At 41.0% G+C, this 22,772-nt stretch overlaps 1 protein-coding gene across 2 annotated transcripts in view; it reads right to left on the bottom strand.

Annotated features, from left to right (window-relative positions):
- ITGA8 (integrin subunit alpha 8) overlaps positions 1–18,266 on the bottom strand; it is a 521,482-nt gene extending 503,216 nt beyond the window's left edge. For both annotated transcript variants that reach the window (XR_003941853.1, XM_030199982.1), the window contains exons 1-2: positions 17,966–18,266; positions 16,932–17,065 (exon numbers count right to left, since the gene is read on the bottom strand). Coding sequence is in view for 1 of the 2 variants with exons in the window: in XM_030199982.1 (XP_030055842.1) it covers positions 16,932–17,065; positions 17,966–18,138 (307 nt within the window). In the remaining variant the exon portion in view is untranslated. The remainder of the gene's footprint in view (positions 1–16,931; positions 17,066–17,965) is intronic.
- Between the last annotated feature and the right edge of the window lie 4,506 nt (positions 18,267–22,772).

The following is a 22,772-nucleotide window of genomic DNA, read 5'->3' on the forward strand; positions in this document are numbered from 1 at the left end:
GCACTGAAAACATCCAAAATTGTAATTGTTTGATAATTTATTTGGTTCTTTTTTTACATTTGTTTGTTTGTTTTTTACATTCTTGTAGAAGTGATTGTGTGAGGGATGAAGATGGTAGTGTTAGATATTTAAATTACAATTGTAGCCATGACTTTGCTTTTATTTGTTTGATAATTTGTATTTTTGTGTGCATTGATGTTTTGTATTGTTTTTAAAATTTAAACAAAAGAGTATACTAGTGATTATATTTATTTATTCTGCATTTTGATGTTTTTCTACCTTTAACCTCTCATTATATTTGTGACTTACAGTAGAAGGTGTGATACTATTTCAAAGTTCATTAATCTGGATGGCCTTGAAACTGCTCACACTTTTCCCATAGAACATGTACCTGTGAAAAAAAAACAGGGAGTCTCTAGGCAGGGTTAGGTTGGCGATAACAATGTGACTATGCATTTTAAAACCTATCCTCTGGATTCTATATAGTGCAACTAAAGTTGCACATGCAAATACAGTCATCTTCTGTATTTGCGTGCGCAACTTAGGGGCCCTTTTACTAAGTGGTAGTAAGCCCATCGCAGGCTTACTGCGCACCAATATGGAGCTACCGCTAGCCCAACGCAGGCGCCGGAAGTAGTTCCACCCCCCGCGCGTGGCATTTCCGGCTCTAGCAGAAATATTCAAAAAATACTTCCGCAGGCAGTTACCCGGCAGTAATCAGGCAGCATCACACGTTATCCGGTTACCACCTGGTTAGTGCGGAAGCCCTTACCACCACCTCAATAGGTTGTGGTAAGTGCTCCCCCTAGCATGGCCACACGATAAGAGCAATCTTACTGCATGGGCATGTCTTTTTTCACTCGTGCCTTTATTTAATTTGGCTTCATTGATGCAGAAGCATGGCGGCCACTGTCCTCTAGGACCTAACCCTGCTGTGGTAAAAAGAGCCAAAGCGCACAGCAAAAACAGTCCCCACTGCTAGCGCAGGGCCCTTTTTACTTCAGCTTAGTATAAGGGCCCCTTAATTAGTTAACAAGCCAATCAGTGTGGATATTTGCCACTTAACAAGCAATTGACACTAATTGGCATCAAAATCTTTACACAAAACTGTCTAAGCATATTCTGTAAAGCATAGCTGAAAAGGGGGCATGACCATGGCAGTATCGTGGGTGATTCTAAAATCTAGGCGCATTGTTATAGAATATGCTCGATCCACGCATAATTTGGGCATCAACATTTACACCACATTTTACATGGCATAACTAGACGCAACCAAATTTAGTCATGCGGATGGATACTGGTTGTATTCTATAAACCACGAGGAAGTTTAGGCATGTTCTATAAAACGTAGGTATACTTTACCGAATACACCTAGGCATATTATTTTTCCCTGCTTGTTGACATTAGCAACAGTAGTGTCACTGTCAAACAGTAAGCTAAATACTTTAGGCCAGTGTTTCCCAAGTCTGGTCCTGGAGTACCCCTTGCCAGTCAGGTTTTCAGAATATTCACAATGAACATGCATGAAAGAGATTTACATATAATGGAGGCAGTATATACAAATCAAGTTCATGTATATTCATTGTGGATACCCTAAAGTACTCCAGGAATGGACTTTGGAAACACTGGCCTAAAGTATTTAGCTTACTGTTTGACAGTGATACTACTGTTGCTTTAGGCAATGAAGTTCATAACTTCAGCAAGGGAACAATAACATGCCATTCAATTCACCTTTCCTCTGCAAAATAATACCGTAAATGGATAGTAGACACTCCATTTCTAAATAGAATATTTTTAAGGTTTTAAAGTTTTTTTGAGGACCATCAGAAGGCTTGCTCCAATCACCATATATATTTATGAGCATCTGCCATAATTCTTCATAGGCCCTTCTTATATTTTTTATGTCTTCAAGGTATATTCAAAAGGAGTATTTTAGATATCTAGAGAGTATGTACATACCTAAAAAAAAAAAAAAAAAGACAGTATCTCTCAGGACCACCTGATATGATCATGTTTTGCTTAAAGCTGTCTGAAAAGTACATAAGTATTGCCATACTGGGAAAGACCAAAGGTCCATCGAGCCCAGCATCCTGTTTCCAACAGTGGCCAATCCAGGTCATAGATACCCAGCAAGATCCCAAAAATGTACAAAACATTTTATACTGCTTATCCCAGAAATAGTGGATTTTCCCCAAGTCCATTTAATAACAGTCTATGGACTTTTTGTTTAGGAAGTCGTCCAAACCTTTTTTAAACTCTGCTAAGCTAACCGCCTTCACCACATTCTCTGACAACAAATTCCAGAGTTTAATTACACATTGAGTGAAGAAAAGTTTTCTCCGATTCGTTTTAAATTTACTACATTGTAGCTTCATTGCATGCCCCCTAGTCCTAGTATTTTTGGAAAGCGTGAACAGACGCTTCACATCTACCCGTTCAACTCCACTCATTATTTTATAGACCTCTATCATATCTCCCCTCAGCTGCCTTTTCTCCAAGCTGAAGAGCCCTAGCCGTTTTAGCCTTTCCCCATAGGGAAGTCGTCCTATCCCCTTTATCATTTTCATCGCCCTTCTCTGCATCTTTTCTAATTCCACTATATCTTTTTTGAGATGCCGCGACCAGAACTGAACACAATATTCGAAGTGCGGTCGCACCATGGAGCAATACAAAGGCATTATAACATCCTCATTTTTGTTTTCCATTCATTTCCTAATAATATCTAACATTCTATTTGCTTTCTTAGCTGCAGCAGCACACTGAGAAGAAGGTTTCAACATATCATCAACGATGACACCTAGATCCCTTTCTTGGTCCGTGACTCCTAACATGGAACCTTGCATGACATAGCTATAATTTGGGTTCCTCTTTCCCATATGCATCACTTTGCATTTGCTCACATTAAACGTCATCTGCCATTTAGATGCCCAGTCTCCCAGTCTCATAAGGTCCGCTTGTAATTTTTCACAATCCTCCCGCGATTTAACGACTTTGAATAACTTTGTGTCATCAGCAAATTTAATTACCTCACTAGTTACTCCCATCTCTAGGTCATTTATAAATATGTTGAAAAGCAGCAGTCCGAGCACAGACCCCTGGGGAACCCCACTAACTACCCTTCTCCATTGAGAATACTGACCATTTAACCCTACTCTCTGTTTTCTATCTTTTAACCAGTTTTTAATCCACAATAGAACACTACCTCCTATCCCATGACTCTCCAATTTCCTCTGGAGTCTTTCATGAGGTACTTTGACAAATGCCTTCTGAAAATCCAGATACACAATATCAACCGGCTCCCCTTTATCCACATGTTTGTTCACCCCTTCAAAAAATGTAGTAGATTGGTGAGGCAAGATTTCCCTTCACTAAATCCATGTCAGGGTAGTAGTAACTAGAGAACACAGACCATTTCCACAATCTTGGCCCAGTATTGAATTTGCAGGTATAATGCTGGCTGTGGCCAGGGCCACCAGCTGAATATCAACCCCTCTGTTTTTTGTTTGAGCTTTCAGAGAGGGAGAGGGCTTATGGTAAAAATGAAACCAGCATGTGCCCAAAACCAGCCTGAGCCCTTAACACCACCCATTGATCTAGCGGTAAAGGCTCATGACTACACGCAGGATGACCAGTTGGAGCACGCCAAGTGCCACGTAGAAGGTAATAAATAAATAATTCATCCACACGTTATGGGCGTGTGCCAAATCTGAAATTACCACCAGGAGGGGGCAGCATGTAGAGCCCACTGTGGCTTAATAAAAGGGCATCTTATTTGGGAAAATGCAAAATCGGCCCTTTTCCGGCTGTGGTAAAAAATGGCCCATGCGTGGGAAAGACTTGCGTAAGGGCATGCTATGGTCATGTTTTACTGCAACTTAGTAAAACGAGCCCTAAGTCATGAAGTTCTGTATGGACTGTGCATGTTGGCTAGAATTTGGTTTGATGGATGCTTGTGAGTGTGAAAAAAAATACCTTAGAACACATTTTGTAAGATCTTTGGACTAGATAGCAATATTAATTTTTACTTCTAATACCAAAACTTGTCAACGAAGAGTTAGATTTTCAGTGCTGATCACTCCCTTGTTCTAATTCATATACACAAAACCACAATGGAGAGGGAAAGAAAATGAGTATCACCTTTTCCTCTCCATTCATCTTCTGAGACGTGTCAGAGAGAAGCAAGGGCTACATATCACTTACTGCTGAATTTAGAGACAACATTGCATCTTATCTGCCCCGTTCACCTCTGTTCCTAATTATGTTATGCCTCTTTTTTGCACACTTGGAAGGTGCACAAATTAGAATACTGAGATATGAATATTAATGGGGTAGAGGCAATCATATAGGGTGAAAAATGTAGCCATTTAGCCTGGTGAAGATTATTTGGTAATTTACATGAATTTTGCAGAACTGAGGCATTATGCTGAATTCTGTCATGAAGGTTTTGGTCTTTACTGGATATAGAATGATCAAATATTGGACCTTCCTGAATATTTGTCATAAAAGGATATTTGACCGCTATTGTATTGTGCAATAAAAGTTATTTGGTAGGGCCTGAAAGAAATATTCAAATGTGCAGAAGGCAGTACCCATACATACTCTCTATTATCAGGCTCTGCCCTGCCTCACCTCCAGCTCCACCCACAAAGAGTTATGTCAACTGAATATTTTACTTTTTATTTAGCTCCCATGCCCTTTATTCTGACAATATTTACTCCTGCTTAGAGCAGGAATAAGTCCAAGAATACTTTTTTAATTTTTTGCCCATATAAAGGGGGATTCTGTATATGGTGCCTACAAAACCCACACGGAAAATGTTTTCGCCTAAGCGTATTCTATAAGCGGCACCTAGATTTAGACGCAATTGATATCCCAGTGCCTAAAACTATGCATGTCCATACACCAGCAAAAACATGGTGTAAATCCTGGCCTGTAGATTTAGGCGCAGAGGGCCATATTCTATAACTACGTGCGTAAATTTTGGAATGCCCATGAAATGCCCATTTCCCCGCCTATAACCACGCCCCTTTGTGTCTGCACATGTTAGAAGACAGGTGCAGTGTGTTACAGAATATGCTTAGAGAGTTATGTGTGTAAATTCTAATTATTGCTCATTATTGCTTAAATGCTGTTATCACTGCTAACTAGCTTGTTAAGCCAATTAAGTTATGCGCATTGTTATAGAATCCTAAGGATAGGGCCTTATTCTATGTTCCCGGTTAGGAGGAAAAATATTCATGAGTCAATATTCAGCTGGCAGCAGTGACCACTGCCAGCTACAGTGAACCCAGATATTTAATTCTGGGCTATGTCCGGACGCCAGCACTGAATATCCAGGTAAATAGCAATTCCCAGAAATTATGTGGGTATGGCCTATATTGTGTGCCACACCTGCATTGCTATCTGGGCAAAGTTAGAACTGCTATTTAAGTGGGTCTACTTGCCTGGTTAGCTAAATATTGCCAATGCTCACATAACTTCTGTGACCACTCCAACTCCACCCCCCCCCCCCCCCCGTACCACAGTGGCAATAAGAAGAAATATTCAATGGAACTTATTATTATTATTAGCATTTGTATAGCGCTACCAGATGCACGCAGCGCTGAACACCTGATACAAAGAGACAGTCCCTGCTCAAAAGAGCTTACAATCTAAATAATACAGACAGACAAGACAGTTATGGGTGAGGGAAGTAATGGGTGAGAAGGGAGGAAGGGACAAGGGGAGGGCAACTGTGGCTAGGAGCTAAAAGCAGCAGTGAAAAGGTGGGTTTTCAGCATAGATTTGAAAACAGAGATGGAGCTAGACGTATAGGTCCAGGAAGTCTATTCCAGGCATAAGGTGCCGCGAGAGAAAAGGAGCGAAGCCTGGAGTTAGCAGTGGAGGAGAAGGAGGACCACAAGAGAGACTTTTCCAGTGAACGGAGTTCACGGGGAGGAATGTAGGGAGAGATGAGAGCGGAGAGGTAATGGGGGGCTGCAGAGTGGATGCATTTAAAGGTCAGTACGAGAAGTTTAAACTGAATGCGGAAGCGGACAGGGAGCCAGTGAAGTGACTTGAGGAGTGGGCTAGTGTGGGTATCTGGCGGAAAACAAGTCGTGCCGCAGAATTTTGGACAGATTGGAGAGGAGAGAGATGGCTGATCGGAAGACCAGTGAGAAGTAACTGACCAGTTAAGTATCATTGTATATCCCCTCCTAAGGTCCTCAGCATGATTTAACCAGGCAGGAACCTCTCCTGCCCAGTTACATTCTTTTGAATATCAGGCCCTGAAATTGTCTTTCCTCCTATAGAAAATCATGGAAGCTGGCCTGTGCCACTCTCTTTCCTTTTATACTATCCCACCCCATAGGAATGAATTCACATGATCGTATCAGGAAAAAGTTCTGTTTCATATTTTTCTCACTACTTTGAAGAGAACACTATTATGATCACTGAGAGGACCAGCTGGAAGAAGTAGGATTTCTCACAATTAACAGCAATCTGTACAGAAGGGGTGTAAATGTGGTAAACTGTATGGAGCTCCGGCCAATTTGCCATGACCTCACTTTGAGGGGTTTGGAGGGGCACGGAAGGAGGGAGTAAGATGGAAGTCAGGAGGGGTGGTATTTTTCAGCTGAGGGAAAGTAGGAATTTGGTAATCAGCAGAGTGGGTACATTCTCATTTTTATAGCTGAAGCCAGGCAGGAGAGAGGATGCAAGAAATGGAGAAAGCATAATGGCAAATTTATCTTTGACTTTGGTTTCAGGAAGGTTCAGATGAACAGATTTAGGGCTGTTATCGTAACTCCTACATTTGTCTGGTCATATTTATCCTGTTAGCGCTAAATATAGTGATACCCATCCAAATAGTGGAGCCTGTTCCTGGTATTCCTCCATTCTGATCTCCCTTATGATCACTTACATCTGTAGGCAGTGATTTTGTGCACACATATTTAGCTGGACAGAAGGGGGAGATTTCAAACAGGACAAATATAACTGGAGAACTGCCACAATTAGCCTGTTAAATATTTTCAAAACTGGCTTCCCTGTTGCTAACTCCCTTTCCTTCCTCCTTTGCCAAGTGCTACAGCCATGCTCATCACTCCACCAGATCCCTGACATAGCCCACCTGCGGGCTGCTCAAAAGCTGACTTTTCAGTAGAGCACACCGGAAGTTTCCTTGCCCTTACAGCACTGAAATCATCAAGGCATTCCTTGTGTGCTTCATGTTATATCTTCCTTGGCTAAAGGGAATACTTATGGGGGGAGAAAAGACAGATACAAAGGAGGAAGAAAGGGCCACTTAACATCCCAAAAATCTGGCATGTCCCACTCTTTCAGCTAACAGCTCTCTGGAAGGTATATGGTGTGCAGTTATAAAACAGATCAGGAGTTTTGGATGTTGAGAGCCTGTGTGCTGCTGCCCTGCTGTGATAGTACAGTACTTACTTATGTAATCCCCCATTATAATGGGGATAAGGATGTGCATTCATTTGAAACAACATAGGGAATGGTGACATTTCCCATGTCATCCTGTGCTGTTTATTGTGTGTGTGTGTGTGTGTGTGTGTGTGTGTGTGTCAGTGTTATTAATAGTGCACTCTCTTCTGAAAGAGGGTGCACTTTTCTCAAAGAAGGCAAATTCTTTCCCAATAGTGCACGTATGCACAAACCATGGCACATGTGCACATTGTCAAAAAAGAGTTTGCTCTCTTAACAATATTGTTCTCCTATAATGAAAAAAAATACAAAATAAAACCTGAACGCAATGAAAATTCCCATGAATGCAGAAATGATATGAAACAAAAAAAAATTCAGGCTGTACACACCTACTTATTTGTGCTCTCTTACAGGAGCTTCTTTACTGAACCATGGCATGTAGGGTACATAGGATACATTTTCACCCTCTTCTACTGTTCCTGTCTCCAGTGTAAGCACATCTAAGCTGTCACACCATCGTATCATTAGGAAAGTGGAGTGGCAGTCCCTCATAACCACAGAAAAGATGTGTTTAGCCATCTGAGGAAGGAGAGTTACTCCTTCCTGGCCAGCATCGCTCTTCACTAAAGATGGAGCCTACGTAAAGTTTGCTTATAAAAGCTGCAGCACATGATTCTTTATATCTTCCAGCACCACTGATGGTAAAAGCTGCCCTACACTACTCTTTTTTGGGTGGGTGGATGTGTCTCAGAGAGAGAGAGAAAGATATGGGGGTACTATAGAAACTGAAATGTGGGCAAGCGGTTTTTGTTGTTGTTGTTTCATGCCCCTAGGCTTCCCCAGCTTTAATCATTAAGCAGATTAGTCGGTTGCCTATGGTAGCTGCTGTAGTCAAATCAAAAACAACAGATCTTGAGAGTCACACAATCTCAAGGAACTATCAGCTTGTACTTTAACCCACAGAAATAGTAGGCAATGTTCAAATAGCCCATTTACCCAAGGAAAAGACTTTTGGAAATTGTGATAGATAGATAGATAGATAGATAGATAGATAGATAGATAGATAGATAGATAGATAGATAGATAGATAGATAGATAGATAGATAGATAGATAGATTTAATATTTAAGAGTATGTTGTCTAAATAAAGGGGGGAGGTGATCATGTTTGTTGACTTTACGAAAATCTTGGGAAGGTAAAGGGAGGAAGGAAAACCTAGGGAGGGCCTGAAGATTAAGAGGGGTGAAAGGCTGGAAGTTTGCCAAGGCATTGTGCTAGTCCTATTGATTTCTTGTCTTTAGCTCACATTTTCATGTTCATGTATACTGTGGTTTCACTGCCTTTTCCTAGGGGACTGATTTCACTTGAGTGACTCTCCTGCTTATAATCGAACGAGAAAAACGCCCAAGTTCCGACCTAAATCGGGAGATGGACGTTTATCTCACAAAAACGAATAACGTGGTATAATCGAAAGCCGAACTTGGACGTTTTCAACTGCACTCCATCGCGGAAGCGTACAAAGTTGACAGGGGCGTGTCGGAGGCGTGGTGAAGGCGGGACTGGGGCATGGTTATCACCCGAACAGAGAAGGGCGCCTTTCGCCGATAATGGAAAAAAAGTATGCGTTTGTAGCTAGAATTTAGGGCACTTTTCCTGGACCCTGTTTTTTCACGAATAAGGCCCCAAAAAGTGCCCTAAATGACCAGATTACCACCAGAGGGAATCGGGGATGACCTCCCCTGACTCCCCCAGTGGTCACAAACCACCTCCCACCACAAAATATGCCGTTTCACAACTTTTTATTTTCACCATCAAATGTCATACCCACCTCCCTGGCAGCAGTATGCAGGTCCCTGGAGCAGTTGTTAGGGGGTGCAGTGGACTTCAGGCAGGTGGACCCAGGCCCATCCCCCCTACCTGTTACAATTGTGCTGCTTAATGCTTATTAGTCGTCCAACCCCCCAAACCCACTGTACCCACATGTAGGTGCCCCCTTCACCCCTTAGGGCTATAGTAATGGTGTAGACTTGTGGGCAGTGGGTTTTGAGGGGGATTTGGGGGGCTCAACACACAAGGGAAGGGTGCTATGCACCTGGGAGCTCTTTTACCTTTTTTTTTTTTTTTGTAAAAGTGCCCCCTAGGGTGGCCGGTTGGTGTCCTGGTATGTGAGGGGGACCAGTGCACTACGAATCCTGGCCCCTCCCATGAACAAATGCCTTGGATGTATTCGTTTCTGAGCTGGGCACTTTCATTTTCCATTATCGCTGAAAAACAAAAACGCCCAGCTCACAAATTGTCGAATAAAACATGGACATCTATTTTTTGCAAAAATACGGTTCGGTCCGCCCCTTCAGGGACCCGTTCTCGGAGATAAACGCCCATGGAGATAGACGTTTTCGTTCGATTATGCCCCTCTCTATGTGTCAGAAATGGGATAATGAGGTTTATGTGTTGAAAGTAGGAAAGCCGATAATGTATTGCAGAGCTCGGATTCTGGCAAGTCCCAAACACCTAATCTAACAATTTGATACCACTCAGCCTACCACACAGCCTTTGCTCAAACTTTCAGTACCATCTGTTTTTAAATTACCAATGTCCCTGCATAGATATTCTCTTCAGCCTGCTTCTAGGTCCCAAACTGAGTAAGCTGAGCCCATTGCAAATAGCCTCACTTGCTGTCTTATACAGTTAGGAGGCAATTCTATGAGTGTGTGCCTCCTTTTAAGCGCCTCCATGCCACAGTGAGAGCTTATTCCACAACTACATCTTGACACCCAAATTCTGTTCTAGAATACTAGCATACTAGTGCACCTTACATTTAAACACACACAGTTATACCACCCATAGACCTGGTGTAGGTACTGGCACCCAAAAATGCAGCAAGGACGTGTAACTTAACTGTATTTTGGAAGACAGCAGTTTTCTGCCAGTGTGCTGTGGTCTAGAGAGCTACATGGGAACAGAGTCAGCGGAGATCCCACAGGAATCCCCTCCAGGTCTGCAGGGATCCCGTGGGGATGAAAATAGTTCTGTGGGGTTCCTGTGGGAGGGTACAAGCTTCTCAGTGGCCACCTACCTTCCCAGAGTCCTCCAAGACATCCAAGTACTACCTCCTCCTCCCTTTAATAATTCAGCACAGCCGCACTTGAGCTGAGGTTAGCAAGGATCATGTTACTGACACACACACATGGGCCAGCAGTATCAGTGGTCACCTGATCTACTGGGGCACATGTGTGGCGACCTCCATGTGCAACCAGTGACTGCAAATGGAAGATCGCTGCACAAGGAAGTCACCAACATATGAATCAGTAAATCAGGTGATGAACTCTGATGCTGCTGGTCCGTGCATGTGTCAGTGTGAGCCTTGCTAACCTCAGCCCGGGCAGAGAGCAAGTGCGGCTGCACAGTTAATGAAGCGAGGACTAAGAGGACTTGCTGCACAGTGCCAGTTAACTGTGATTTGTCACCAAAGTGATAAGTGTAAAATAATGCACAGGGAGTTATAAGATTGGCACCAAAGCTGATCATATAAGTCTTCTTTTTCTTTTTTTTAATTTGTGCCAGTTCTACAAATAATTTTATGCATAAAACGTGTGCATAGACTTGGAGACAGAATTAAGGGCCAGCACAAGTTATAGGTAGTGCATCTAATAATTAGATGCACAGAGGTGGAAGAGAACAGGTAGGCAAATGTAAAGAAAGAAATTGGGAGAGAAAGAGGAAAGTGGGGCAGATGGAGGAACTGAGGTGAAGAGGAAAGCTAGGGGGACAAATGGAGAAGGTATCTTGAGCAACCACTTATGGCTTGCTCAGTTTTCAGCTCCTGAATTCATTGATTGGCCCTCGCTTCTTTTCTGTGTGCACACTGGACTAGATTCCATATAATCACACCTAAAAATTAAGCGCCAAAATGAAATTTGCTTAAGTGTATTCTATAAAGTACGCCTTAACTTAGGCGTACTTTATAAAATAAGCCTAAATTTCTATGCAGTTTATAGAATAAGCAGAGTGCCGGTCCACGCGACTAAATTTAGTCACAGCCGATTACTCCAAGTAACACCTGGTGTAAATTCCGACGCTTAAATTAGGCATGGAGCAGATGTATTCTATAACAACGTGCACAGATTTTAGATACTCCTATGACTCACCCATGGCCATGCTCTCTTTTCAACTATGCGACTTAGAATTTACACACACGACGTTACAAAATACGATTAGCAAGTAGTATGCATAAATTTTAATTAATGTCCAATTAGTGCTGTGGTTGTTAGCATCCAAGTATCAGTGCTGATTAGCTTAACCAATTAGCTTATGCGCAATGTTATGGAACACACTTCAATTTCCACACAGAAATCTCGGTGCAATAAATAGAATACCGGGAATAGCATGTATGTTTTTTTGCCAGAATAGGTTTGGATTTTGTATACTGTTGTATTTTTTAATGAATAGCTAGACTCGGTTCCTGATTTTCTAGAATGTGTGTACAATGCTGTAACAGCTGCTCCTAACTTTTCTTTGAGTTAGCCACAGAAGTATCCACTTGACACACTGTGCAATAATACCCACCAGCACTACTTCTGCTTTTGTTTTTGAATGCATTTTATTTGTGGCTATAAAGATAACACTATTTTAATTATTGAACTTTAAATGCAATCTAAATACTCGTTTGTTAAATGATAAAATATATTCTTAAAAAACTGATGGTGTGCGTTGACAATGTTTGCACCTTGTAAGTGTGCCACAAGATGAAAAAGGTTGAAAATCACTATATTAGACACTTATTTCCCATACATAACCTCTTGAGTTCAGTGCGGTTACTACTACTACTACTTAACATTTCTAGAGCGCTACTAGGGTTACGCAGCGCTGTACAAATTAATAACTAAGGATGGTCCCTGCTCAGAAGAGCTTACAATCTAAAGGTTAACAAAGCAAGAAGCTGGAAATTCCCAGGATTCTAAGACATTAAGGGGGTTGTTTACTAAAGCATAGCTCGAGTTATTTGTAGCAAGGCCCATAGGAAAAAAGTGGGCCCTGCTGCAGATAACTCGAACTAAGCTTTAGTAAACAACCCCCTTAATTACTTAATTCATAACAAATTTACAAAACATGAAGGCTTTCAGCTTTTAACGGAATTCTTTATAATTAAGCATCTTAAAGATATCAGTACAGAATTCCATCATGTTGCCCATTGATAAGAAAACAATGTCATGAATACTGATTTATACACAATAGGGTACTATGATATCTTTATGCAAAGCTATGCTTTGTAATTGGTCATACAGTTGCCATGGAATATCGCAGAACATTACTTTCATTAAATATACATATGGCCCTAACTGCATTGTGTAACATGTTCATGTATGTGTTCTACTGAAAGCTTTAAACAAGAAACTTATTTGAAACTTTCTAAGCATGTGTAAAAATATGCATCTCTCTAAAAACGCTATCACAACATTTATTGTAAAAATGCATAGGGCCAAACTTAAGTTAAGGCACAACAGAGACAAGAAATGCTATTTCAAAACTGTGTAAACTGCTGAGCATTTTCCCCCACAGATCTGGATTTCCTACATGTTCAAGAAAGGAAAACAATTCACTGGAAATAGACTTTCACTGGAAAAAAATGTACAAACAAAAACTTCAGCAGAAAGATCTGTGGAACTTTTGCCCAGAAATGCTGAATTTAAGACTTGGACAGAAGATCTACTTTTTGCTTATTTGAAATTAAACCACAGACCAAAAGATACCATTTCAGTTCTCTGCAAGCAAGCTAACTTTCAAGGTTTCCATACCTTGCCTGCACCAGAAGTTTAAGTTTGGTCCACAGTGCTCGATAATCAAAAGTGACTGTGCAAATGTGCCCCTTCTCTTGGGTATGTTTTGGGAACATTATCATCATCTGATTTTCAAAAGTCAAAGTTTTGAAAAAGCATGAAAATATAATCATTCACAATAGTTTAAAATGTAATTTTTCCTTTAATGAAATAAGAAACATCTGTCACGGGGTTTCAAAAATGAATTCAATTCGTTCCCACCATGCTTACATTAGTTTTTGATCAAGCATCTATTGTTCTGAAAGAGAATTTTCTCTCATGCTCTGTAAAGAATTACTTACGGTAGCATGCAGAGACCTTTTCAAGTATGAATAGTTTGAGTGCGACCCTCTGTATTTATATTGCAAAACATTATGGAATCATTTCACATTCATATTACATATTATTTACTTATGCATAGATGAAACTAATAAACAATATGATGAACCATGATGATATCAGACTGGTAGCAGGGAAAACGCAACTTCTAATTGTCCCATTTCTCCAAGATTGCAAAACTACCACTTTTTTACTCAGCATTGCAGTTTTAGATAGAAGCTACTGTACATCCTCATGCAGAGCCATTACTGCTGAATTCCTCGGGTTAAGGGATACTACCATTACCATAAGACCTGTGACTACCAAGAAATGTCTTATTTCTTGTCCTATAATACCCTGAATATTTCAATGTATAAGCATTCAGATTCCCCCTTTTTCATTCATTCCTGAAAAAATATTGAGGTATGTGAAGTTTTTAATAGATTCATAAGGATAGAGGTAGGCACACACTATTATTACTACAACTTACCATTTCTAGAGTGCAATATGCATGAAGTGCTATACACACACATGAGTCAAACCCTGCTCCACAGAGCAACAATCTATTCAAGAGAAACAGGGCAAATATGAGAGTTAGGGTGTTTCTATTATTATGGAAATGGTCAAAAACTACATGGGCATGAACAGAATTAAGATTTAAAAGCAACCTCAAAAAAGTGGGCTTTTAGGCTGGATTTGAATTGGGCCAGAGGGTAAGCATAAAGGCATTTGGATTTAACTCATGCCTTTTCAGTAGTAGATCAAAGTGAGTTATACTCAGGTACAGTATGGATGGGATTTAATACACTGCCTTCCTGTAGTTACAATCAAAGCAGTTTACATATTATATACAGGTACTTATTTTGTACCTGGAGCATTGGAGGATTAAGTGACTTGTTCAGGGTCACAAGGAGATGCAGCGGGTATCGAGCCCAGTTCCCCAGGTTCTCAGGCCACCCTTTTATTAAAGCTTAGTGCATGCTAAATGCTGCACACCCTATTTTATATCTATGAACTGCATGGCATGGCACTAAGCTTTAGTACAAGGCCCTCCCAGTTTGTACCTGAGGCAATGGAGGGTTAAGTAACTTGCCCAAGAAGTGCCAATGGGATCTGAACTCTGGCTTCCCTGGTTCTTAGCCCACTGCACTGACTCAGGAAATTCATTCTAAGTGTTCGGACCGGCAAGATGGAAAGAATGGACTGTGGAGTTGTGAGTGAAGAAGAAGAGCACAGATAAGAGTACTGCAGCAGGACATGTTTATCCACTCCTACCCTAGCTGAGATAACATTTTAACCATCTCTCTGACCTCGTGTGCACCTTTCTTTAAATTAGTCAGCTTATTTTCTAACTCCTCTTACTCCCTTACCTATCTAGGGGTCCTTTTACTAAGGTAAACCGAAAAATGGCCTGCGCTGGTGTAGACACATGTACTGGACGCGAACAGGTCCATTTTTCCAGTGCACATGCAAAAAAGGCCTTATTTTGGGGGGCTGAAAATGGACATGCAGCAAAATGAAAATTGGCACGTGTTCATTTTGGGCCTGAGACCTTACCGCCACCCACTGACTTAGCGGTAAGGTCTCATGCATTAACTGGGCGGTAATCGGCAGTGCGCGTACAATGCCGATTACCATCCGGTTAACGCCACACGCTGGAAAAATTTCTGGCGCGCATAGCGGGTGCACGTAAAAAACAAGATTACTGCCTGGGCCACGGGATAGCCGGGTCGTAGTTCAAAATTGACGCACGTGGAATATGCATACGTGCCTACATGGCTTAGTAAAAGGGCCCCTATATGTTAACCATCTCTCTGACCTCATGTGCAACTTTCTTTAAATTAGTCACCTTATTTTCTAACTATCCTTACTCTCTTACTATATTTTCCATCTTTGCTTATACCCTACATAGTCTATTAAAATGTTCTATTAGGTATTATGTTGACATTGTAAGTAGTATACTATATCATGCCATACTTTGTATTGTTATTTGAATATTTTTACTGCGGTAATTGTCTATTGCTCATGTTTGATTTATTCTTACTGTAACCGCCTTGAGTGAATTCCTTCAAAAAAGCAGTAAATAAATCCTAATAAATAAATAAACGTACTCAATAAGCACAGTTCCCAATGACAGGAACTGCAGAATGAAAGCTAAATTCATGTCACTTCTGTTACAAACCTATAAGCACTTATAGGTTTGTAACAGAAGTGACATGAATTTAGCAAAACACTGGCAGAATGCAAGTGGTGCAGCTGAGTTTTGTATACATTGAAGGCAACAGAGATGGTTCAGTAGAAGACCTATGAGGAGCTGGATGCAACAGTAGTACTGTAGGTGATAAGAGTGTGGATAAGGGTTTTGATGGTGTGTTCAGAAACGAAGGGATGAGTTTTGGTGATGTTACAGAGGGGAAAATGGCTATGAGCTGAGGGAGCTAGCTGGATGTCAGTGACATCCACAAAAAGAGAGAAAGGGGGAAGGGAGGATGAAGTTTAGAGAAAGAGATAAGAAGATCTGTCTTAGCCATGCTATTGGAACATCCAAGCTGACTGAGTTCTGGGGCTGGATTCCTGGTAAGATTTCTGGTGTATGGAAGTAGATATGGGAGTCAGCAGCATAAAGATGATACCAAAAGCCAGGGAAGGAGATCAGGTCACCAAGGGAATATGCATAGATCAAGAGGAGAAGAGGTCCCAAAGGATGAACATAGTACAGCTAAATTCTGGATTTAGGAAAATGTTTTCTAAAATAGGGCTGAAACAACTACATTTTTTACATAAAAAAAAGTATTTTTCAGAATTGTGAACCACTTTGTTCTGTATGTCAGTTAAGGCAGTATAGTAAGTGTGAATAAAGCATAAATACATAAGAAACTGGATATAAAGAAAAGAGAACAAGGAAATAACACTAACCCCCTATTTATGGCAGACACAGCCCAACACAACCCATTCACTTAGCGCGTGGCTTAGCAAACAGGGGAGTAAGGCAGCAAAAAACAAAAATGTAGTAAATGTATTTTCACACTAAGCAGTGTTGCTATTTTAAATGTGTTTTAAAATCTTATATACATGTACGTTAATATACTTTTTTCTACCTCCCAAAACTGCATGAGAACAACATAGATGGAGATTAATCTAGGTGGGAATGGCAATGACCTTGTTTTATTCTGCAGATCACTATGATTATAAAAATATTGCACAGAAGACTGTAGCCACTCCTGACAAGATTAACTCACAGTAAAAAAAAAAAAAAAGCTGACATTTGCTAAAAAGAGAATGCTTATTACCAGAAAAGAACTTTAAACAAATAACAGAGATGTGGTACTGTTATCAGCAGTGTCTATAGTACTTCAGTATTTGATTTATCACTTACTGGTTGTATCAAAAGGGATCTGCTTGCACTCAGCAGTGTGTGCATCTGTCCAAGGACAGTAATACACAGCTCCTCCCTCCATTATCTCTGGCTGAGTGGTATTGGCTTTGGGTGCTCCAACCAGGACACTTACTCTACAAAACAAAAAATAATGAAAATTCATTGATATGAGAGTAACAGACAGCAACAAATTATTAAGCCAATCCAAAGTTGAATGGTGGTTTGAGCAAGCAGCAACGTATCCAGCAAATGATGAATGCTGACATTAAAATGTTCAGGAATCAATTTTAAAATGTTACATACTACTGCCTGCTGGAACTCTGAGTGCACAACTAGTTTGAGAAGGCTACACCACAAAAGAGCTGTACAGCAATACTAATAAACCTGTATGATCAACACAGATTTAGCAATATCTGTCCTTCAAACCCTTTTCTTTTATTGCATACCAAACCTTAAAAGTACTTTAATGGTCTGAGAGAGTGGATTCAGCCTTACTTTGCTTAGCTTAGGAGGCACTACCATCCATTCTTCAAACTCAACTTGTTTCCATGCTGGAGAAGTAATTATTGGATGGGGAAACCACAGAATGCATTATCAGTCAATGGGCAAAACATACATTTAGGAATAGCAGGAGCCAAAGAAAAGCTGCTTCTTGGTATGCACTGTTATTCTTACGCACATCATTTTTCTCTCTTTTTTTAATGTGTGGTACAGCACAAATTTGAAAAAAATTCAATGGTAACATGCAATAAATGACAAACCATATACAGTATGTATAGGAGTCTCATTTCCAAAGAGCTTCCTATACTCAGTGACAGGACCAGGAAACATTGTATTTGAATTGAAGTCACTAGAGAACAGAGGTGGGGATACATTTTCTTATTTGTGGTCCTTTATTCATCTCGTTAACAATAGGTTCTCGCACTTTTGACAAGTTCTAAGGCAATCCATAACTTCCACTGGCTTCTACCACTCACCGCACCAGCCGAGAAAGGATTCAAGGAAAACTGGCAGCTGAAGTCTGGGCTACTTACGTGCTCCTGTCAGCAACGTGGAAGTCCACCGAGTAGCCGAAGTAGCTGCCCTCCGGCCCGCTGTACACCGTCAGCTCCTCCACCTCCAGATTGAACGCCAGAAAGCCGGGAGCAAGCAGCGCCAGCAGCGCCGGCAAGCAGGAGCCGCAGCGCGGGCAGGACGCAGAGGACATCTCACGTCTTTTTTTCAGGATGCCGACCGCAGAGAGGAAAAAAGCAGGAAGGGGCAGAGAGCGATGCCGCCAGACTCTGGAACCGGACGCTGTGGGGAGCTGCGCCCGTGTGTGTGTGTGTGTGTGTATGTGTTTGTGTCTGTGCCGAGCGCGAGGGGGCGGCGCGCGCGGGCTCTAGGGAACCGGGGCAGCGGTGGCCGCGCGGGCATTCCCCTCTGCTCAGCTGTGCCCCCAATCAGCGCTGCGGCACGTGCAGCCTGAGAGCCGCGCGCCAGCACGTTCTCACTGTAGTGGCCCCCCACAATCTGTCCTAACCTGAAGTGCAGTTCCACCTAGGGGTTAAGGGACCGGCTTTTCTGAGATGCTTGACACGGCTGGAAAGGAGTGGGCTTTGGACATCAGAGAAGAGATACAAGGGCTGCTACGAGGGGGGCATAGGTGCCAGCTCTGTGGGTGCTTGAGCAACCCCAATATTGTGCAAACACCAGTACTCTCAAAGTAGCGAGCATTTACTTTTGTTCAGTTTAGCACCCCCAATTATTTTGAAAGCTGGAGCCTATGACGAGGGATGGGGGATGCTCAGGTATTTACCGACCTGGGAAAATAGGAACCACTAGTTAATAATCCCTTTTTGTAACAGGGGACAGAAGGGCTCTGCTCTACCACCCTGAAGTTCGACAAAGCTCCACCTGTTTGATGTCCTACCGGGCTTTCCTCGGGCTAGTTCACGTGCAAGGCAAAATGTAAGTTTCTCACAGCGAAGACGAAGAGTCCGGCTGAGCCCCCTGCTGTGGATCTAGTAACGCATCGGTGCCTCTGTCCTGTACCTACAGAATCGCCTAATCAACGGACGAATGAGCAATACAAGATGAGCTTTATCTTTAATGCTTTCCACTGGATCAAGAGAAATTAATAGATTACATTCCAGCATGAATAAGTGCACCAGCAGCGAGATGTAATATTACATCTTAGCAATCTGACTGTGGCTTTCTTTCATTACCTCTGTATTACAAAAGATTCTGTGTAATTCTTTAGCAGTGGAGGAATAGCCTAATGGTTAGTGCAGTGGCCTGAGAGCCGGGTTCAATTTCCACTGCAGTTCCTTGTGACTCTTGGCAAGTCACTTAACCCTCCATTGCCCCAGGTACAAAATAAGTACCCGTATATAATATGTAAACCACTTTGTAACCACAGAAAGGTGGTACATCAAAATCCCATCCCCTTTTGAGTTATCCAGTGATGTGTATAACCAGTTATTAAGAGTACTCTTTTTCCCTTGGTGAGGCACTCAAAACCTCTCTTTCACATCCCCAGAGTAATCTGGTAAGGACCATAGCACAATGGAATGCAAAACTGTGCCTGGTCTGTGTATCCATGCGCCCAATGTCCTCTAAAGAACATTTTAGCACTAGACAATTTACAGATTTTTCCGACTTTTGCTCTGCTTCCGTTTTAATTATAGGACAGGGAAGACAGCAGTGTGCTGTTTCTTTGCTCCCCCTACAGTTTAAAGCAGCTGTACTTGCAAGAAACGAGTCCAGTAATGGCTAAAATGAAATTAACAGCAAGAAAAGGTTTTTTTTCTCAGTACAATTTTTCAGGCTATTCCCACTGGTCTGAGTCCATTATCATAAATGACTACTGTTTTGAAACACTATTCTTCATTACATTGATTTCCAAGGCTAGTATTAGAGGGAGCAAATAGGACAATTATCCTGGGCCCCTGTGCTGCAGGAGGTCCCAAGCCTGCCTGAAGTTGATGGGCTTTAGAGCCCCCTCCCACATTTGTGCCCAAAGTAACTATATGCTTAACACCAGCCCTGCTGATTTCCCTTTATATCATTTACTACTTTGTATTTCTGGTGGCTGTGTCTTAAAGTCCAAAATACATATTTTCAGGAAGATGTAATGATTTCATTTCTTTAAGGTCTGTTCTCAGTATCCCACCAAAACTTGTCCTGTAACAATCTTAACACAAAATACAATTAAAAACTAGGTCCTATGGGGCATTTCCCACAAATCAGTACATTTATGTACAATGGATTCTGGTTGGAGGCGAGGATAGTGCTGGGCAGGCTTATATGGTCTGTGCCATGAAAAAGACAGGTACAAATCAAGGTAAGGTATACACAAAAAGTGGCACATATGAGTTTATCTTGTTGGGCAGACTGGATGGACCGTGGAGGTCTTTTTCTGCCGTTATCTGCTATGTATTAGGACTTCAGTATTTTGTCACAACTAAGCGGCTGCCCCAGATAAAGTTCTCAGGGTACCATGAAAAAAGAATACAGTACAAGCATAAAAGTAAAAAGGTTTCATTTATCCTGAAACAAAAATTGAACAAAAGAAAACCAAAGTTGCAAAGCACCAATAAATACACAGTAACAGTAAAAATGTTTTATTTATGAGTTGCACATTGAAAACAGTAAAGTATTAACATTAGAGGTACCGATGGAGCTACCTTAACTAGCTCTCTTAATTGACTGCAGCTGAACAAAATCAGCACAGATTTCTAGAGCAGTTAAAGGACTGCCTTCATTGCCTTCCTGTATGAAATAAAGGTTTAATCCAGAAATAAAGCTCCTGGCATCCTGGTTGTATGCAAATGCAGCTGCTCAATTATACACGATGGGAAAGTAATGCATCAATGACCTTCTGTGGACGCTTCTGGCCCAATTAAATGGTGTGGTGTTCCAAATAACCAAAACTTTTTCCCCTTATAAATGTACTTTGTTTTTGTTCTTGCGGTTTTGGACCAAATATATGGCTGTCCCAATTAACAGGTGTCCTGATTATCCGGAATCTACTATATTTGTAAAACAAATCTCCAAATATGACCTCTCTACATTTAAGTGTGCATGCTTTCTATAGGTTATTAAGAAAAGAGACAGGTCAAGTGGCAGGAGGAGGCAGGAGAGTGACAGTAATACATAATAAAAAGTAACAAATAAAAAACTGTGTATGTAAAGAGAGCTATATATAGACATAGAGAAATACAAATTTGTATATGGGGAAATGGCAAATAGTGCATGTTAAAATTCACAAATGTAATTATTTGCTATTTTTGTGCATATTCATTTTTGTGAAGTCCTTTGCACTTGAGTGCATTGATCTCTAAGTATGTTTCCAAAGTATTACTGAAACCCAGATAATAACATGAGAGGCATCCAACTCCATATATTAAAATTGGTAGTTCCTTGATCCACTGATCTTTTGAAGTAAAAAAAAAAAAAAGAGAGAGAGATAAAGTTGGAATCATTTACTGCTTGCTTTTTTGCCTTTTAAATTTATTTATTTAAATTTTATTGATATAATACCATTGTAGCCCACTCCCATATCCTTGCCAGCAAGAAGGACTGCAGAGTCTAGGCATAACTCATTACAAGAGGGCTTCCCAAAACTGTTCTAAGGATATCACAGCCAGTTGGATTTCCAGGACATCAACAATGAATCTGCATATAATGAGCTTCCTATGTATGCACATGTATCTCAGGTATACTCAGTGTGGATATTCTGAAAACCTGACTGGCTGTGGGATCCCCAGAACAGGTGTGGAGGCCTTGCACTCCACAAGGTTTGATTGAAACAGGAGAGAAGCATCCCTTTAGAGTTCTTGGGTATGCTTCTTCCTGAGCAATCATTCCTAATAAACACTTTTCATTCAAGCAGTGGCATTTCAACACAAATTTAAAAAATTCATTTCACATTCCACTTCTTCAGTTCAGACGATTTGGCATAATACATTCTTCTTAAAGAGATGAATCCTTGTTATTACACTGCAAATACATAAGCATACTTTTTCAGGGCCTCCTTTTCGTTCTGAATCCTGGCTCTCCTTATGAAATAGTTCTGGGTTTCTCTGGAGGGGCATTATCTACCTTCAAATCAGTTCATTTTGCACACACCATGACAGTAATGTACCTCATTCCCAAACCAAATTTATTGGTAATGGTTACCATAGTACTTGCATTTTGACAAAGAGTTTCCTTCTAGAGTTCACAGGATGTGTAGACAGCCTATGAAAATGTGCATGGAAATTGCTATAATCAGGCCCTTGGTACATGCCACAGCTGGAAATATTTATGTATCTTTCTGCCACATTTTCTTGGACTCTACATTTTTGAAAGTAGGTACCTACTGTATTTGAGCAACAATTGAAAAAGGGGTGAGCCAAATCCAAATAAATAAGTGAACATTGCTTTTCTAGGAAATTGGTGACTTAAAGCTAGGGATAGAAGAATTGTGTGTTTATGGATTAATTCTATTTTAATTTTATTTTTTTAAACACCTCTTTCACTACAATTGCACTGGCTACCAACTGAGGCCAGACTCCAATTCAAAGTATCTACTATGGTTTTTAAAGCTTTTTATGGGGACTATCTGGTTTATCTAGCTGATCTTTTCTCTTTCCTGATGGGCAGGCATTTTAGATCCACCCAAAATCATTATCTATTAGGTTTTCCTTCTGCTAATACCTCTAGATTCTATATACTGCGACTTAAGTTGCACGCACAAATCTGGTTGTATTACAGATTTGCACACGAAACTTATTAAGTTAACTAGCCAATCACTGCCATTAATTGCCACTTATTGCCACTAATTGGCATTGATTAGAATTTACATGAACAACTGTC

This window comes from Microcaecilia unicolor, chromosome 1 (assembly GCF_901765095.1).
Source record: "Microcaecilia unicolor chromosome 1, aMicUni1.1, whole genome shotgun sequence".
Lineage (NCBI taxonomy): Eukaryota > Metazoa > Chordata > Amphibia > Gymnophiona > Siphonopidae > Microcaecilia > Microcaecilia unicolor.